The following is a 20,439-nucleotide window of genomic DNA, read 5'->3' as shown; positions in this document are numbered from 1 at the left end:
ATCTGGCATCACTGAAGGAAAAGACTTCATAGGTGTGTGACTGGGGAGGGGCACTACCAGACCCCCTGGCACCTGCAGTGATAGATAGAAGCTGCGTTCCCACCAAAGGAAACGAGGAGGCTTAGAGAGCTCCTGTCCCTCCTGAGATGACAGTAGCAACCAGGAGGCTGTAGCAAGGCACAGAAGTCCTGCCTCTTTCAGCTTCCACCTTTTACGAATGGCCCAATCCAGGGGCTCATTGGGATGCCTGAGAGCAATGTGGGATAAGCGACTGACAGCAGCTTCCCTAAATGCCAGTTTTTATCCCCACCCAGTGAGGGCTATATGCTGCTTCCAGCAGCTTTGACTCCTGAGGTCCTTTTCTTGTGATCCCACACCACTTTGGATGGCTGCTGCCCTTTCTGTGGCATTAAAACTTAGCTGCCTCCTCCCTATCCCATTTATGAACTTCAAGTGAAATATGAAAACGCCTTTCAGCGGATTATAACTAATGCACTGCGACTCCCACAGGTGGCAAGAGCACCCTCCATTACCAGGGCTAAAAGCCACAATCCTGGGGAAGAAACTCTAGGCACAGCATCAGGGCACACGAACTGCCCATGTGCCCATGTCAGAAGCCAACAGCGGGTCCAGCAAACTCGGTCGGCTCTGGTTTGTCTCTGCAAGTGCGTGCTGCTGGGCTGGCGGTGACTGCAGCTCGGGCTGCTTGACCACAGGTAATTGCACGCCAGCTGCATGTGGTCACGTAATGTGTCCTTCACCACGGTAAGGATTCAAGGGTGCAAGGGTGACAAGTCCGGGTCAAGCAGGCAGCCTGACCCTTCCTAACCGTGGAGTGCGGCTGTTGTGGTTGTTCTCCTACGGCATCTTTCCCCGCAGCACCCCCTCTGCACGTATACCACCTATCACGCAGATTAGGTATCTCCACATCACATAGCGATTTGACATCCCGCCCGCTCCCTGGGCACTTGTGGCTTTCAGCACCCCTCTCAAGCACCCCGGCGGGCTCCACCACCCTCCCCTCGCCCTCGGCGGGCGGCAGGGGGGTGCCTGCCGATCTCCCCCATCCCGGGACCCCCCGGCCGTGCTGCGGGGGGGCCGCCGGCTGCCCGCACCTCCCAGCTCGGTCCCTCCAGCGCCTCCCCGCGGCCGACGCGGCCCCTCCGGCCCCGAGCCCGGCGCCGGCCCCCGCCCCGCCGCCTCCTCGCTCCTCCTCGCGGCCGCGGGATTCCTCCGGCTGCGTTTTCGGGGCCGCCCCTTCGCACCCGGCGGCGGAGCGGGACGGCGCGGCGCGGCGCGGCACGGCACGGCGCTGCGGGAGAGCGGCGGAGGCGAAGCGGGGCGAGGCGGAGGGGGCTGTCCCCGGCTCCCCTCGGCGGCGGATGCCCGGCGGCCGCCCGCAGCCCCGGAGCCCCGCGCGGGGCCGCGGCCAGGCGATGGGCGGCGGGCGCTGAGCGCACGGCGGGGCGCGGAGCGGGGCAGAGCGCAGCGGAGAGGAGGGCGGCGAACCCCGGCCGGGGCTGCTCGGCCATGCCCTTCGCCAAGAGGACGGTGGAGCCGCAGAGGCTGTGCCGGGCGGACGAGAGCCGGGGAGCCCCGGCGGAGCCCCGGGAGCAGGGGGCGGCAGGCGAGGAGACGGCGGCGGCGGTGCTGATGGTGCTGGACCTGTGCGCCGTCAGCAACGTGGCCCTGTCGCGGATCCTCCGGCAGCTCTCCGACGTGGCCCGGCACGCCTGCACCCTCTTCCAGGAGGTCGAGGCTGACATCCAGGGCACCCACCGCCGCGTCCGGGCGCTGCACGGCCGCATCGCCGGCCTCCAGGGGGCCGTGCGCGGCCTCGACCCCAAGCAGGAGGCAGTGCGTAAGTAGCGCGGCTCGGCTCGGCTCGGCTCGGCTCGCAGGGAGCCTTGTGGAAGGGGCTGCCCGCCGGGGAGAAGCTCCTGCCGGCCGGGGAGGGGGCGAGGATGGGGAGCAGGCGGCTGGGGGGTGGGATGGGGGGATCTGCTGTGCCCCCCTTTACTGGCCGGACCACCATCCCCGAGAGGGATGCTGCCCCCTTCGCAGTGAGTCCGGCTTCCCGGTCGAAACCCTGAGGTCTTAAGCAGAAACGACCACCCCGCTAAGCAGCAAAGACCAAAGCACCTCGTCTCTCCGCGGCTTGCCATGTAAAATAAGGAAGTTTGGTTAATGACTTGTGTCTGTTCAAAGAGTAGCCCTGAACGGCCGGGGAAGGAGGGAGGGGACGAGAAAGATGAGTGCGATCCGCCGCTTCTGTTATGAGCAAAGAGGGCTTGGATCCTGCTGCTTCTCCACCCGGGCTGTAAAAGCGGTGACAGGCTGCGTAGTCCTAGCAGCTGCTGATTTCTGCTGAACATTGCTCGTGTTTACAGCAGCGTAATGGTTTTGTGCTCTCACTGACGCAGGCGCTTCCCAAGCGCTTGCGAACGCCTGCTTTCCGTAGGTAGGGCTGTGTACTGGAGGTCCGGAGCGGCACAGATCGGTGCTGATCCTGCCCTCCTAATATCTGGCTTTGAAAAAGCAGTGGCTTCAAAGGGGATTTTGGCTCTGTTTTTTTGCCTTCTGCTACTCCCCTCAAAATCCTGCGTATCTCCGGTGGGTTATAGGGAGGTGGGTTTACACCGGGGTAAGTGAGAGCGTGCCCTCTTCTAGGTGGTTTTAGTGAAACGTGCCATTTAAAAAATCGTGTTCTGTGTTTCCTCCCTTCGGAGCGGTGTGGAAGAGAAGTAACTCTTCTAGGATCAGCGAAGCTGTACTGATTAACAAAACCAAGCCTTAAGTATTCGGAGCTGTTTGAACTAGATCCTTGGCAGCTGCGCGGTGACTTTGCTGATGATATGTTAACATACATCAACTACAGGTCAGCCCGACGGAGGCTTTCAGTGGTTTCAGAACTAGTGTGCAGTCAGAGGAGAGAGCTGGGCTGTGATTGGGAACTGCGGTGAGCAGGAGGGCTGGCCGGTGTGGTGAGGGAACAGTCTGAGGAAATGAAACTCCTCGTATCACGTTCTCATCTGCAAGTCTTTGGAGCCGAGTAGCTGCGCGCACATACTAATGTAAGCGAGAGCAGAGCTTAGCCCGTCTAATCCATACGGCTGTTTTTCTTTGTGGGTTGTGCAAGTGCGGCTTGTTTTCAGATCACGGTGCAAAACCGTGGCATTACAGCACAGCTATGTCATGCGCTTAATTGGAGAGCCTGGCTTTACCCCTCTGATGGTAAATGCAGAATCCGCATCTCTGCTCATTTTCTGTTTTCCTTTAAATCCTTCACTTCTGGTCATGATCTCCCGCGGTCTGGCTGCTGCTTCTCCTCTCCCCTGCATGCAGCACAGCGTGCAGTGCAGTGCCACTGCTCTTGCTGCAGATATCCCTCGGGCTGGCTAGCCGGGGGCTCCTGCACAGCGCTGCTGTGTGCCGCTGCCTATCCTCCCGTAGGTGTGCGTCCTGCCTCCAGCTGTGCAGCTGCTCAGAGGCACATCGCCCGGTCCTTATTGCACTGTGCTGCACGTGCTCGAAGCGTGGCAGTCTCCTCACCCACCCCGTGAGCACGGCTGCTCAAGTTGCCGCACGCTCCAGCTGCTTTTATTCCCCACCCGGTGCTGGACCAGGACAGCTGCACTTGCACAGTGCTGCAGCTGAACATCGCAGCCGGGAACCTGGAGCTGAGCTGCACCGTGCTGCAAGTCTTCTCCTCGCATCCTCCAAATCCATACATGTCCACAGCAGCTGCTCCGTTTGGCCTGCAGTCTGCTCTGTGCTCCCAAGGGCCTGATAGAGCTGCCTGGCAGGAAGCTGCCCATCCTTGCCGTGGCGTGTAACGAGAGCATGCTTTCTCCTTCCTAGGCTGACACCTCCTCCTTCATTGTTACTTTCAGCAAAACTATGCTAATGTTTGTTTTAAGCATGAAGTGCCTACACATTTCATTCCTGGCAGCTTTTCACTCCAGTCACAGGACCCATTTGTTCTCTTCAAAGCAACAGAGCAAGCTCAGGTCTGCCTTACCTTACCAGCCTCACATGAAGGCATGCTGATTTCTACATCCAGCAGCAAACACGGGGATGGTGAGGTGGCTTCTGGGCTGCCTTTTGGTTGTTGGGTCCGAGTACCACATCTAAGACGAACTTGGAACCGACTGGAGATTTGGGCTCATGCCGCATGGAGCGAGGTGGCGGTAGGCACCCGTGTCCTGTCTGTGACGGTGCCACTGAACTTGTTGCGTACCTGGAGCTTGGAGATGCCAGGCTGCTCGGCGTATTTACCGAGGTGCTGCGTACTGGCGTGTTAGGACAACAGCAGCACGGCCCACATGTACGTTTTTTAAGTTCTCGGTTGCCAACTACTGGGCTATCTCGCCACAGTGAGACATTCTTGGCGTTATAACGCCGACTGCAGCACAGCGATTTGAGAGTAATGCTACCAGACGTGCCCTAGATACTGAGCCGTGACATTCGAAGGCCTTTTTCTCCGCGCCTCGTAAGCCAGCTGGATTCTGAGTTTCCCTTGTGATGAAGGGATGGTCTGGGAGAGGAAAAGGAAACAATGGGCCAGATCCATCCCAGCAGCTAATGGAGCCAGTGGTTACAGAGGGGATTCCTTAGCCTGATCCGGTCCGTGTCAATAACAGACATGATACCAAGGGGAAGGAGGTCAGGAAAGGAGCTCTCTTGAAAATAGCGTATTGTACAATTTCATGTACTAATGGCGTATTTTACATCAGAAATTATGTATTGTTGCATTCAAATAAAACACTGACGTTGGGTCTAGGGAATATTAGCAGAAAATTGAAATGAATTAATAACGGCATTTTTCTAGCAATGTTTATCACCGTGGCTGTTGTTTTCCTGAGGGCTTACCATTCTCAGATTTGGTGCTATTGAAGTGGTAAAGATTTGCAAGACTGGGTATGCTTTGCTTTAAGAAAACTGCTTGAAGTGCTTTGCTGAGCTGCTGTTGGAGGGATTTACCTATGTGTTGCTCTTTTGGCTCTGGCACTGTTCAGAAAGTGTGATTAGAGATTTTGTCAGGCACAATAAAAGGCTGATTCTGGGCAGTCACAAGCAGGTCATCTTCAAAAACTCCAGGTCCCTCGCCCCTGCCTTCCCAGATGCTGCTGGTCCTTTCATCTTTCTTACAAGCCTCTGGCCAGCTAGCATCTTGCAAATATGAATCCTTTCCCACCCTCTGACTGGAAGAGAAACAAGGGTGAGAAATGTTTTCCTGCTCAGCTCCTGAACTAACTGCTTTGCCCTTCTGCCGCTCTAAGTACTTTGCTGCTTTTCATCACAATCAGCTCCAAGGTCTGCTTCTAAAGCAGAACCATGTGGGAATAACATGACTGTTGTCAGTCTTGCTGTTGCTTCGAGTTTTCTTATTAACGGCAAGAGGAATGAGCAGTGTGATATTAGTTTCATAATCGTGGTGACGCCGAACCGTGGAAGTGCTGGATTCGTGTGTGTACTTGGGACTGACTGCCTCTGTCTGCACTTGGAGAGATGATTCCTCCAGATCTGGCAGTCTGAGTGGAATACAGTACTTCTCAGAAACTGATGATGTAAGCTGTCTTGCTTTCTGAATAATCAATAGTGACTGGGCAGCAGATTTTCAAGCCCTGGTTAACAAGATCGTGTTTGCACCCTGGCATCCCAGAGAATTCCATGCATTCCAGGCTTTTCTTCTGAAAGCACCCATGTGTTACCAGAAGCAAATCTTTCTGAAGGCCGTATCCTTTCCAGCAGTTGCCTGTTGTATCTTCATTGCACCACTTTTCCATTCCTGATTTTCCTATGTGCTCACATTTAGTAATTCGGCTGTTTAGGAGGGCGGGCATCCCCCGTGTTACTGTGTCCCTCAGAGGTCCCCACACCTCTGCGGCGAGCTCCCCAGTACTTTTTTCTTCTTTACAGAAGTGACTGCACTGAGATAAAAGGGACAGCTGTGATCTGGGTCTTTATCATTTTAGGCTCTGCATTAATTTATTCTATTTCATTGAAGTCGGTTACTGGGAACAGTCTGGCTAGTTTCACTTTTGCTTTTGGTATGTTTCTTTGGGATTTTTAGATTCTTGTGGTGGTGGTGTTTGTTTATTTTATTTTTTACGCACTAATGCTCCTCTGTTCGGGTTGTGAGCACTGCAGGGAAATGTTTAATCAATTGCAAAGTTCTGATTTGCTTTCTGCTGCAGTTCTACCATTTCTACAAAACGTATGTTGGATCCAAAGCTCAGCAGATAATGCCTTTCCTCCTCCTTGGCTTAATGCACCGAAACCTCAGTTGCAGCTGAGCCTAGAAACCTGCACCCTGGTTCCATCATAAGGCCACCCCAGGCTAACTGCCGGTGGTCACACTTGCAGAGATCTTCAGGAGGGTACACAGACTTTAAGAGTAGGTGCCCCATTGGAAGAAAAAAGAAGCAAGTACAGCTTGGGTAGGTAAGTGCTGCACTTTATCCCAGCTTCACAAATTCCCAGGGAATTCAAAGTGCAGTTGCCATTGTATGGATTTCCTATTGTGCTGAGGCACAACTGTAGACCCCCACAGGTTGGGTACATTTACACAAAAGCATCTATGATACAGCTGGAAACAAATGAGAGCAGATTTCTAGTTTCCTTTAAGCCTGTGTTGTAGTGCTTTATAGTGCATAAGCGTATGTCTAAGGGTAGCTACACTTTCAGAAGTATGCACTAACATGGTTTGGGAACATGAAGCATGAGAATGTATTCACAGCTCTCTTTGTACATTGAAATCATATTCACTGGCAAATCTTCATTGGGTGCATAATAAAGCCTCCGAAGAAAAACAGAATTGTACGATGGATGTAGTAATCAATTGCCTTCAGCTTTGTGTCCTGCATCCATCCAAATTGAATGACACAGCCTCTTCATTTGTCCTTTTCATTTTTTATTTTTATTTTTTTTTGCCAGGTGTGTTTTTTGTTTTGGGGATTTTTGTTGGTGCTTTTTGTTTTGTTTTGTTTTGTGCTTGCTGTTGCTTATTTGCTTATTTCATAGAGCTCTACTGTCTGGTGCACTTGACTGTACTTTCTCCATTAATGCAAATAGCCCGGGTTGTGGGTGTGGGAAAGTTGGATAATTTCCTGAGTGCTTGGCTTCTTCTAAATGCAGGGGCTTGGTGTCAAGTTAGCAGAGTCTGCAGGAGTGGGAGGCCAAACCATTGGTTTTCCTGTTTACCTTGTACTACTGTCAGAACAACAAAGAAAAGTAGGAGGAAAAACCTGCTAACTTAAGCATCCCATTTGTACCTTGCCCATGACATTAGATAGAGCGCCGTCAGTTAGGAAAAAGATTCCTTATCTTTGTTTACAGAGTGGTGATAGAAAACCTTTTACACGAGAGCACGACCGACCGTACGGAGCCTGGGGCTGAGAGATTTTTCTCATCCATTTAGTACGTGATAGGACATAAGGGGAGGAAATTTGTCAGGTCTCTTTGGCAGAGACATAGTGCTTTCGAAGCTGTTGTCACCCTGTCACGCTGACTGGTGTAAAGCAGACTCTGGCATCTTTGCAGATGAAAGCAGAGTATAAGACCCTTTGTCCTCTTGAGGTCAGTGGGACCATCAGTGGAAAGGCTCCGAGAGCTCCGTGCTCAGGTAGACTCGCTAACCTTTATCTGGCACAGCCTGGTAACAGATGAACAGCAGGTGGCTGTGGTTTTCCTCTGAAGCCATTCCCTGTTAAACAGATGTAAATCTTCAGGAATTTTGCTGCATTGCATTTACTTGGTCTTCTGCCGGTGTGGTATAGAAGGCCTTTACCTTGCTGTAGTTGCTTTCCATCCCACAAACAATACTTAAACTGATGTAAGAGATTTGAAATGTTTGAGGACTTTGTTGCTAGATGGAGAGCCTTCTGGACAAAATACCTGATATCCAGTTATAGCCAAAGCTGGAATCCCGCCTCAGTGCAGCCATAGAGCTGTGCGGTATCACAGCCATTAATGGAACTTCCTTCTGGCCCATACTCCAGCACCAAACAAGGGTCTCCAGTGTGTTTTTTGAAATCCTGGTGGAAATAACTCAAATCTTTAAGACCAATGAGGTCTCATTTAGCCAGGAGTAAGACTGCAGAGAAATGGAACCAGGCCGGTAAGATGCTTGCACTTACTGTGGGTCTGATGACATAACATGAATACTTCCCACAGCCCCTTTAAAACTCCCTGCTTCTGTTTTGGATCTTTTATAGTTTAATGTATATGGAGATGTGAGACGAGTGTTCGGTGAAATCAGCAGAGACGTTCCCACTTTCGGTTGGTTCCCCTGCTGATACGGGGGAGATCTGGAGACTAAGAAACAAGCAGGCTCTGATAACTTACTGAGGACATGGGAAGGTCATTCACCTGTTTATTCACATACATAAAAGATGGTGGTTTCCCTTTATGAAAGATGAAGGGCCTGGAGTGTTTCCAAAAACCCTATTGCATAATTCTCAAGTGTCCTTGGACTGAAGGGACGATTTGCAGGAAGCAAGTATAAATACCTGGTGTAACGGTGCCACTCAACTGCTCTTCTTGTTCAGTGGGGTAGCACTGGCTGTTTGAAGAGCCCCTAATCTGACACATGCCCTTCACACACACCTAGGTGTGTGACACCCAAATCAGAGACCCACGAGGAACTCCTAGAAGCAACGTTACGATGCCCAAAGTGGGGAGAAAATACAACCAGCTCATGGGAATAATACAGACACACATTTTAAAAGCATCTCTGCGCAGCTGTGTGGTCTTCTGAATCAGAGAGCTGGGATTTTCAAAAGCTGCTCTTTCCAATCACTTGGCATCTCCATGTAATTGGAATCTGACATCAGACTCTCCACTGGAGCTACTCAAGCTATTAGGCTGTGAAGAGCAGAAGCTCTCTGTGTTACTGAGTGTGCGTGGGGGGGGGGGGGGGAGTTTTTCACTTCCTTTGATGTATTAGCATCAAGAGAGGGAGACTTAGCTTCATTCCTAATTGCTTCTCGTCTTTGAATTTATATACCAATATGTAAGTAACTGCAAAGGGAGATAGCGGAATTTCTAAAAAGTTCAAAAAGGCAGGGCTTAGAGCATGATTAAAATAAAAGATAGCATACAGCGCGTGCTGTTTTTAGCTGAAGCATCTCCCCAGAATACTTTCCATTTCCATTTTCATTATATCTAACTGCTTCTAATGCGCTGCTTAGTTTAAAAACTGGCATGTTTTTAGGGTAGATTTTATACGAGATATACACCCACTGTGTTCTTAACTTGAGACTTTAAATTGCAGTATCTGTATTGGACAATCTTTTCTTATACCTTCTTGGCTGTAGGCAGGAAGAAAGCAATAGTGACGGGAGCCTAATTAAGCTCATGGTTTAATTACACCAGGAGTTGTGCGCTTGAAATGCTGCTAGATTCAATGAGTGCTGCCTGGCACTGCCATGCTAATTCCCAGCAGAGAAAAGCATTTTTTTATTTTTTTTATTTTTATTTTTATTTTTTTTAATGGGATCACTGTAATTCTTACAAAGCCACTGTGGTTTTCCCTTTCTTTTCCGCCGCGGAGGCAGTTGGACTTTGAGCTATAGCCACTCGGGCTGAGTCCCTGAGAAAGTTCGGAGGAGCTGTCTTGCTAGCGTGTGCATGTGATTAAGGAGAATGAGCATGGGGCGGTGTGTTTGTGCTATAAATATGCATAGCTCGCTCGGGCCTCCACAGCTTTTCCCCTGCCTTCTCAAAGTTTTTTTGTTAGCTTGCTGATGTTTGAAAAGACCTTTAAGCTGGCCTGAAGGGAGGGCACGCTAAGGGGAGAAGGTGCTGATCCTTCTCCTCGGAGCTGTGAACCAAGCAAGTCACTTTGGGGAATGAATTGTGTGGGGTGCATTGAAAAATTCCTCTCTTGGCACAGGCTTTGGACTACTTTAAAGGCAAAACTGGTTTCTCTGTGGATGCTCCGTTTTGCCTGTGTGTTTTGGTTTTGTTTTCAAAAAAGCTACTACCAAGCACTGTTCTCTCCAGTTTGTGACTGCCTGTGATTGCAGAGATGAGATCTTACTGATGGTGATCCGGATAGGCAGCGGTAGCTTGCTGCAATGCTGAGAGGCACACTTTTTGTAACACGGTACGCATTTCACTGTGGCTGGTATTTAGTGAGATATGATAAGGGGAGAATTAATTTTAAGCTAAGTGAGAGACTAATTATGATTAAACGCTTTCCATGCAAATCAAAATGGGTCCAAGGAGAGGGTACTGCTCAACTCCATTTCCCTGATTGAACCTTAAGTCTTGGTCTCCCCAGCAGATTGCATGAAGTCTTGCACACAGCCGCCAAAGCTGAATTTTCCCTGTAGGATGGATTATTCTGACAACACAGTTTTTAGCCTGGTTTCTTTCTGAAACACAAATTAAGGGATAGCACGCTCTGTGAGTGTGTAACAGGGGAGGAGGTGGGCATACCTATGTATCTCGCAGCAGCCATTCTGAAATTTTGTATCTGTTATTCAACTACAAGCTCAACTACATTGCCACAGGGTAGGAACCATAAAAGAGGCTGCTAGGTAAAGGAGAGAACAGAATTGCTGCTGCATTTGAAGGATGGGCTTGTTCTTTATTAGACACCAGAAAATCCACAGGGAAGGAATCCACTATAAATGTTCCAACCCGATTAAAAAAAAAAAAAAAAAAAAGTGCTCCAGTTGGAGCTCACATTTTCTTCAGTGTGAAAGTCGGTCCTCTGTACAACATAAAAGCGGGAGAAAACCAGGCTTCATTAGTTCCGCTGCTTGCAAAACTGCTTGTTCGTGTTCCTCTTTCCCCTCTAGAATTACTGATTATTTCTTTCCAATTTTAGTCTTTTTTTTTTTTTTTTTTCTTTCTTTCTTTAAGGACACGGCTTATGCCTTGAATGACTTTCCTTTTGGGTCATCCTATATTTTGCTCCTTTTTTCATGGTGTTTTCACTAAGGATGCACCTGTGCCTTCACTGTTTACCTCCATCTTAACAGTAAAGGCAAGCCCCTCTAACTGTGAGAATGAGCAGTATTAATTCTTGTGGCTGTGGTTTATTCTCTATTGATTATCTTTAATGTGGTGCTGTCTTGTTCAGTTAATAAACTGCTGATAACCTGCTAATATTTAATTAACCACCATCCCCAAACATAACCTGCTTTTAATAGACATTATAAATGCATTCATTGTGGCTAGCACATTAAAATCACTGTTTTAAGTTCCTTTACTTTGAAATTGCACTCTAGCTGAAGTATATTTTGTGGCAATCATCTTGTCATTACACTGCTAATAGCCTAAAATAAGTATCACTACTTCATGATTTAAGCAATATTTTTTGGCCGCTGTTGTAGCTCCCACAGGCTTGATGCAGCTTGGTGCCCAGGCAGAGGACAGAAAAGCTGTGTTATGGACAAAATCTTCTAATGGAGAACTAGTAGGCTAACCTGAATGTCTGCTGTTAGCTCTCTGTCACTGTGAGGAAGTGGCAGCTCAGCTGGTGTGAATTGGTACCCAGAGCTTGTGAGCCATCCCTTTGGAGCAAGAGTGGCAAAGCACTGCTTGTGGGAACACAGATCACAGAATCACAGAATGGCTTGGGCTGGAAGGGAACTTAAACACCATCCAGTTCCAGCCCCTCTGCCATGGACAGGGATACCTCCTACTATCACAGGCTGCCCAGAGAGCTGTGGGGTCTCCTCCTTGGAGATCTCCAAAACCTCCAGGCCCTGGCCCTGGGCATCCTGCTCTGGGTGTCCCTGCTTGGGCAGGGCTTGGAGCAGGTGAGCCCAGAGGGCCCTGCCAGCCTCAGCCTTGCGGTGATCCTGTACTTGAGCTGCAGGACCTGTGCTCAGGGTCCCTGTTGATGCTTGGCTGCCTGTTTAAAGTATACATGCAACACAGGCTATTTACCCAGATTGCACCGTAGGCATTTTTAGGGACCTCTGTGAATACATGCAAAATTCACAGGGCAGCTCTGTATCAGATCCAATGATAAAATCATCTGCCTGCTGGTACAGTGTGGAAACGAGCAGCACCCCTGTTTGAGGAGTGTTGGGTCTGCAAGTGAGCAAATACATTACAGCTACCTTCCACATGTATAATGTGGCTGTTCATTTGTGAAACTGTCCAAGTGGAACTTAACACAAATTATTAATGTAGATTAGAAGTATTTTTCATTTACCTGCTTGTTCCTAGGTGCTGTGCTGAAGAACCCATCAGAATGGCAATTCGTTAAAGGAAATGAGAGGGAAGTGCAAAATATTGCAGCTCAGAGAGATTATTTTTTTCCTTTCTGGAATTTCACTTGCTGATTGGCCGTAGGTCTGACCTGACAAGCGGCATCTTGGACTGAGACTAAAAGATTCTGTTGCCATAAAATGAACCAGCGTGCAGACCTTTCCCAACAATAGTTGCAACTGAAGAGGTTTGGACAGCATCTTCTTCCTCAAAATTCTGTGTGTCACTGGAAGAGAAACACCATTTAATCTATCTATCTATATACAGAGGTAAAGGAGGAAGATGAGTGGAAAATTTGGGCAAGATAACATTGGTCATTGAGCTTAGAAAAGCTTAATAGAGGGGAGAAGAATTTTAAGGCTATATCAGCAGCAATGTGTTGAAAACATGGGGAAAATATTCAGTAATATAGCCCTTATTACAAAGTTAATAATCAAAGGTAACTGATGTGTCTCATTCTTTGCCTTTTTGACTTTGTGTCCAATAGCATCTTGTGGTGGAGTTCACTTCCTTTCCTTCCTGTCCTCTCACACTGGAAGATTAGTCTGGCTTTGAGAGTTTGTTGTGTTATTAATGCAAACTCTTCATCTGGATGTAATGGGTGATCCTTCCCCAGAAGTGGGGTACATCTTGCTTGGGGATGTGGGAATGATGCTGTTTTTTTTGTTCTTACTGTTCTGACTTGCCTTTGCTTTTGAATCAATTGCCCCTGCTCTATTACAGCGAGGACTGAATAACGAAAATGTAGAAAACCTCAGCCTAGTTCATGAAATTAATGCTTTGAAGAGAACAGATGGGAAAGTGAAAAGTAAAGTGGTGCAAGTCTACAGTGTAGTTTGCAGGTTCTCTGAATGAATGCTGTATACTCATATTCACTGTTTCATAGAAATGTCTCCTCTGCCTCTGTTCCCTTTTGAGACAGTCCAATCTTGGGCCTGTTTAAATATGTCTCTGTAGAAGTTGGCACATGCTGACCTTGTTTGCTGCAGTCTGTTCTTCTGCGGCTTCTTGATTCTAGTGGCATGAGCCAGATGGACAGATCCCTAGAGCTGAATGCTGGATAACATAATTAAATGCTCTAGTACTGGAGGCTGGAGCTGGCTGAGTCAAACTTTGGCCAACACTTCAGTACTTCTTAGTCCAAGATATATCTGCTGTGTCAAAGTAGTTTTTGTTTTTTCTTTCAGACCATAGTACTTGGGTATGAGGATGTTAAATTATATACCAAGAACATTTTCTTTTGCGTAATATAGAACTCTCTCTCTGCTACTTCATGTCCTCCTGGCACCACAGGAACATTTTACAATCTTGTAGAGCTATGTGAAAACCTACCTGATTTTTTCTTTCAGATCTGTCCAGCCTTTTTTCTGCTGTGTTTTGGAGCTGTGGTTGTCAGTTGTGTCCCCTGAGCCACCCTCCCTGGAAGTCCCGTGCTTTTGCTCTCCTTCCCAAGCACCCTGTGGGCACCAGAATGTGACTCTGCAGGTGTCATTGTGAGTTTGGGGTCTGAGGAGCCTGGTTTCATACTGATGGGGAAACCAGGACAGAGGTCTGTCTGGTGTCCTGCACCCTTTTTCCTTCCTGCTTTCCTATGCCATTTTACAGCAAGGGAAATGTCTCCCACCTCCCCTTTCTTGACATGCCACTTCACAGCTTTGGGGGTGCTGAGCAGCTGATGTTTCTCACTGGCTTTATCTTTGCAACATAGGAGCTTTCTGAGGCAACAGGCCCCCCTGCACAATGTTCACAGGCAGCAATGTTGCCCTGCCTTAGTATAGCTCAGCCTCCAAAGGTGCTGTGCCAGCGAGGTTGTGTGGGAGGGGAGCTGGCATCTAGGCGGCATGGGTGAGGAAGCCGTCTGCCCTCCTGAAAAGACCACTCACTGAAGCTGTGTTTGCAGGAGCTGCATGACACAATATGGGTTGTTTAAAATAGCTCAGATATTTCTGGCCTCAACTTAGAATGGGCCTGAATCTGGAGATCATACTCCTCCTGAAAAAGCTGCATCAAAAGGAGATTGCCTGTTGGTCCCTAAGTACCCTCCTCTTCTGTTCCCTCAGTTTCTGCTGAAGAAACATTAAAGTTAGGGCAATAATTATTTTTTTTCCATAATGTTACTGTGGATTATGTTGTGTATTCATAGCAGGGAGATAATTACAAAAAAAAAAAAAAAAAGAAAAAAAGGAAGAAAGAGTGTATTAGAGCAGTTGCATGAACCCTAGAAGAGCCAGCTCAGGTGACCAGCGCCTCCCCTCTGTTTTTACTGCCAGGGCAGTTTTCCATCACTCTAAATGTTAGGCAATCCATCCCATTGTAAGGTGGGTTTGTCTCTTGCTGTTGATCAGAGAAAGTTTACAGATCTCATGCTTGGATGAGTCCCTTAACTCGTGTTAAACACCATAGAGTGAAGCGTGAGTACTGCCACGGGCTCTGTAGGCCTCAGTTCCTCAGCTCTGTGGCAGGCCCATCCCTTCTCCTCAGGGGTGATATCACGCAAGGAATGAGGATGAGTCGGGCTGGGCTTTCTGGTGGTGGATGCTGTGCAGGTACCCAGGCTCGTTTTGTCAACAGTGAGCAATTTGTGGGGCTGAGAATTTTCCACATCAAGAATGCTTTGGTCCTTCATGGACAAATGCTTCCAGGTGTTGATGCCATTCTACCTGATGAAGGTAATACCTCTAGGTGGGGTATTCCATTCCTCCTTCAGTAAGCAGGATTTCTTGTTGCTGAGAGCCACAGATTTTTCCCCTTGAGGATCAACCTGAAGTTGGACTGAAGTTTTTGCAGTTACCAATCTTTCTTTTGAGGCTTGGATCATAGAGAGCGAGCTTTCTTACATTACAGACAGCATGTCCTGGTTAATTACAGTCATGTAAAGATGAGGTTGTACCGTGGGACTTGGTTTAATTAAAAAACGGTGCTGGGAAGTTTAATAAATGTCTGATGTGTTCTATCTGGCTGCCGAGTGCTAATGTTGCAGTTCTCTACAGGTGCGCTCTCAACTTCAGTCAGAAAGAGCCAACTGAGCTCGACATCTGCTCTAATGAAAGGGGAGGATGGATTTTCATTACCTGTCCAACCAGGCTGGTGTCTGGCATTGCACTTTTCACAGCTTGGGACTGTGCGTGGGCTTTGGGAGAAGGTTTGTGCGGGTAGTGGTGTCAGAGGAAAACTCGCAGTGCGATATCTAAGGCTTTCCCTGTGTGGTGGAAAAATCATCATCGTGCACGTGAAGTATGGACTTGGAGAAATTTTGTGTGGGTGGTCTTATTTTGATTCTTCTCCCCCCAGACCCATTGCCTTCCCACTCACGCATACTGAAGTCTGTCATCTATTTAACTTGAGCTTTTCTAATAATCACAGATAATATACAACAAAACCAGTAATAAAGTGCATGCATATACAATCTCTCTGATCTGTAGGAGCCACAAGATTTCCTAGGCATGCTTTTTGTTAATACTGGCTTGTGAGAGACCTAGCACTCCACGATGCCCATCTGTTAGCAGCATGTTTAAATGTGATTAATGTGAAAGTTGCAAGAAGTGCAGATAGCTTTTGCTAGTCTACAACAGAGTCTGTCATTGCTAATCTTTCACAGTATTAAGAGCTTAACATAGTAAATCTAATGTTATGGAAAGCTGTAGCTTTGCTTTGGTACCATCACCTTACTGCATTATTAAGCTAATATTTCCTTTTCTTCTATAGTTCATAAGCACAGCAGAGGCAGTGTAGGTACCATTCACCAGCAGAAGAATATTTAAATGATCATATATCTATGAAGGCTCTCAAGAAGGAAATGCTACAGCATAAAAGGACTTGGGAACATTGAATTTGTTTGGAATTCCTGAGCAGTGCTGGCCAGAGCGGGTTGCATTAGGTGTCAGCTCTCAACCAAAGTCCTTGAAGAGGCTGGGGAAGTCACAAACGATGTCTTGCCATGGTAGTTCTTGTCCATGACCAGGTAGAAATTAGAAATCGTTTTGGCTTACCCAGCCATGACAGCAGGCGTGCCTCCCCAGTAGTGCTGATGGTGCTTAATCAGAACTGCTGTGTCTTTAACAGAGAGCAAGGGCAGGGTGAGCAGTGTTGTGGAAGGAGCCGGGACTGGCTGCTGGAGCAGGTTGACACTGCAGGAAACAAATAGGGGAGGACCCAGGGAAGGAAAATTGCTTTCTTCATATGGTTGCTTGTGTTGGAAAGGATCAAAGAAACCATAATGAGTCAGTATCTTTCTTTCTTTCTTTTTTTTTTTTTTTTTTTTTTTTTTTAAAGAAAATTTCAGAAGAATGATTCAATTAAATAGTCGTTTACTCAAGATCTGCAGGTGGCTTGTAAAGTGTAATTAGATCCCCCTTACCTTTTAAACCCGGATCTACAGCTTTGTTCATTTTGGTGGGGGGGGTGCGTGGAGTTCCCCATTCTTGGATTCACACTGGGAGGTTGTTGGAGGGGAGGGCTTGTTATAAAACTAACCATTTTGTGACATGATTACAAGGTGCTTTTGGTTCCAGCAGGGACAGCAATAGTGCTTTGGTCCAGACATTTCAAAACTGCTTTTAATCCATAAGATCATCAGGCACTGTAGGACAAATTGAGACCTGCCTTTTGCTGAAGCACCCCCTGACTCCATCACACACAGCTTCTTCACAGCAGCCAAGCAGCATGTCCACATCCAGTCATTGCAGAGAGTCAAAATCAGATCAGATCAGACAGGATAGTGCTTTCAGAGGGGTAGTTACAAAGTGTACAGTCCCAGAGATCAGACCTGACTCTATGGGATTTTCTACTTCTTTTGTGTACCCCTCTATAATCCAGTCTTTGAAGCATTTATGAGCTCAAGGTGCCATGATTAAAAGCTTCAAGCACCATTCTTTTTCATTTAGCCTCTGAGAGGATAGGCACCAATTCCACTGCTCTGAGCTGTTATGAAGACTTGCAGAGAAGACAGACCCCATTTGCCTTTTGTAGGCTGTCAGTCAGACCAAGCTCAGTGAAGGGGCTTTCTCCCTTGTGGTAACACACATGGCTGAGAAGATGAAACTGTTCAGTTCTGGACCCTGAGGGCTGCTGTGGCATACCCTGGGCCTGTGGTTTTGGGTGTTGCTTCTGCCCTGCACTGTGGGTTGGAGAGTGACATCCAGTGTCCTCACTCTGTCCTCAATGGGAGGTCATGTACCAAGGGCTTCAAGTAGTGAGCTGATATGAGGAGTATGCAGCAAGTAATCAGTCTGGGACCCTGCTTTGCTCTGCCCCCTCCCCTCAGCTCCTTGCAAGATTTGGCTGATGCTCCATGAGAAATCCCAGTAGCTTCCAGGATGGTATTTCAAAGCTTTGCAAAGCTGTGCGTGATAGTGTAAAATCTGTTTACAGGAGTCATTATGGGTCAGCTCCACCCTGTACTTGTGTTGCTGGGGTATCCCTGGAAAAGGCTACTTTCCCATGATTTGGGGGAATCTTGGAGACAAGGGAGGAAAGGGAAGGGGCATTCACCTGCACCTTGAATGTTCACTTAGTTTTCAGCTCACTTTTTTAGCTGTTAACATGTCTCTACATCTTAGGAAAGATGATTCAGTAAACAAGTGCATGTGTGTTTGTCTTCAGTGCCTGCCTACTCAGGCAAGAGAAGCATAATTTAGCTGCTAGTTAGTGCTGATGTATCAGAATTGGCAAACACTGAACACTCTTGCTACTGGATCTGCCCCAGCTGCTTGATGTGCAGCGATGAATGGATGAACATTCACCAATGCTGTTGCACAAACAACCAAGTTAATAAAAAGCAGCTGATTATGTCACTGCACACTGTAGAAACTCCAGAGCAGCACTGAGATTATTTAAAAACAGATGTTCTTATCTGGGAGCTCTTAGAAAGGTAGAGCAATGGTGTTTAAAGAAAAAGAAGCACACAACAAAACTCAGCAGAATAGGCACAAAACGACATCCATACCTTGTCCTGAAATGATTCAACGGTGAGCACTTTTGTCAGAATTTTTGTCTTGGAGCCTTAGCCTGGGTCTGAGTTTGAAAGTGAACTTAGCTTTGAATTGTGTCACTGATAATTGGAGCTGTGCTGGCATTCTCCAGCAAGAGGATTAACTCACAGGGAAAAGTTTTTTTTTTTTTTTTTTTTTTTTCTTTTTTTTTTTTTTTTCTTAAGGGGACACACTGGAAAGAAATAGCAGTTGGAAAGAGAATGCTCTGTGAAAACTGGAATTATACAAACCAGCTGTCTGGCCTCACATAAAATTATACCGGCCCTTTGTACCTCTGTGTAAGTGGTATTTAACCCTTGCTATCATTACTCGGTACCGCCGAGACGGATGAACTTCCTCAGCTGATGCCTGAGCGGGGCCTGGGAACAAAGCACGGGCTGATGAGATTGTAAGAGGACGCTGGGCTGTCAGCAAGGCCAACCGTTAGTTCATTATTCAGGCAGACAAAGCTTCGTGCCCTCATGAATCACTTCTGTTTTTTTCTTTCTTCCCCTCTCCGAGGTAGCTCACAGAAAGAAGCAGGCACTCGGAGCAGTCACAGAAAGCTGGGTTATTGTCTCCATTAACGTTTTTCTGCCCTCTGGAGGCAAAAGCTGTCCTGTTGCATATGGCCTGGGTTGTGCCACGGCTCCCTGCTCCCCAGGGGCTGCTGTGGGGCAGTGTGCAGGGCCTCCTCTGCACATCTCCCCGCACAGCCCCTCTGGTACCTGTGAAATGCCTGGGAACGATGGGCAGTTTGGGGTGTCCCCCCAGCCTTCCTGTTGCTGGAGGGGGCATGAACGCCTCCAGAGAGTTGTTCCAGGGCCATGGGGGCAGCCACACGGTGATGCAAGGGGTTCCTGCTATATTGGTGGTGGGAGCAGCCCCGCGTCTCTGCTGCTGCACGCCTTGGCTCTTGCAGTCTGAAGCAGCACAGGGTTCTGGGGGGATAAGGAGAATCCTTCCTATTCTTCTGTTGAGATGGGGAAAATGTACTTGGGAAAATAGTTTTGATCAGAAAAGCCGTGGCTGGTACCAGATGGCTCAAGCAAAAAGTGCAAGAAGTAGTGTAGTAGGAAGTAGTAACAACTGCCCACGCATGAAGCTTTATCCCAGAGAAGGCAGGATTGGTTTCGATAGGTCCCCTGAATCATCAGCATTTCTAGCTTTTCTGTGTATTTTTTTCACTCCGTATGTTGTCATTGCACATGCTACTATTAATTGAGCTTTTTTTTTTTTTAATTTTTAATTTTAATTCTTTTTAAATTCTTGTCCTCAGTGATGAAATGTAGCCAGCAGCTCCATGGGTTACCTGTGCATTGCCTGGGAACTCTCTGGAATTGGTTTCAGTTCTCTGAATACCCACTTGTTCTTGCATTACAAAGCTGGATAATTAAAGAATCCCGGAATTCTTTCTCTGTGCTATTCATTACTTTGTGTACCACTTTCATGTGCCCTTATATCTAAATTAAACACATCAGACCTCTTCAGTCTCTCTCCATCTGTAGATCTTTTCATGCCACTAATTATTTTTATAAGCTGTTTCTGGGACTCCTCTTTTATTTCTCTGTATCTTTCACCACTTGAATGAGGCTGCAGGCAGCCGTCTCCTTATGTGCGTGCATTCTCTGAGTGTGTTTCTCTTCAGTTTCTCTCTTTGCCCTCCCTGTTTCTCTGGGCTCAATGCTTCAGCCTTTCCTAATTGTCCGTCTAATCCCGATGACTTCAGCCATTGTAAGTGAAGACATACACAATCCTTAATTTATTAATCTGACAAATGACTACAGCTAAAGGCCTGAGCATCTTGGTTAGCTGCCATCTTCATTTGCTAATCGTTAGTACAGTTGAAAGACCTTCTTCTTTATTAAAACACAAAGTATGGTCTTTAAAGAACAGTGTTTTGCAAGACGAGAAAGCTGTGTTTGTTTTGAAAAGAAGATTTATTGGGATGATAATTCAGCTTGCGCTATCTCACCTGTTTTTCCTCAGGGAGACCATCAATCTTTATTAACATTTCTTAATCATAAGATAAAAATGATAGACAAATTCCAAAATGGGATGAAAACACTAACAAGAGCTGAAAGAGCAATCCCTGCCTTTTAATACCTGCTGAAACGGAATTCAAAGAGGCGCTATTTTGCCACAGATGTGTGGGATGAGAGCAGTTTTGTGGCTCCAGTTCTTTTTAACAGGAGAACAGACAGAAAGCACAGCAGTGCACAGGTCCCATCTGGAA

General features: G+C 47.5%; 1 protein-coding gene across 3 annotated transcripts in view; it reads left to right on the top strand.

Annotated features, from left to right (window-relative positions):
• Positions 1-1,253: 1,253 nt before the first annotated feature.
• The window catches only part of NHS (NHS actin remodeling regulator), a 246,257-nt gene continuing 227,071 nt past the window's right edge, over positions 1,254-20,439 (top strand). For all 3 annotated transcript variants that reach the window (XM_035325074.1, XM_035325148.1, XM_035324993.1), the window contains exon 1: positions 1,254-1,861. In XM_035325074.1, coding sequence (XP_035180965.1) covers positions 1,531-1,861 — 331 coding nt within the window. In that variant the 5' untranslated portion in view covers positions 1,254-1,530. The remainder of the gene's footprint in view (positions 1,862-20,439) is intronic.

Source organism: Oxyura jamaicensis, chromosome 1 (genome assembly GCF_011077185.1).
Source record: "Oxyura jamaicensis isolate SHBP4307 breed ruddy duck chromosome 1, BPBGC_Ojam_1.0, whole genome shotgun sequence".
Classification (NCBI taxonomy): domain Eukaryota; kingdom Metazoa; phylum Chordata; class Aves; order Anseriformes; family Anatidae; genus Oxyura; species Oxyura jamaicensis.
Note: the sequence above shows the minus strand (reverse complement) of the source record. Positions and strands in the feature narration are given on the sequence as shown.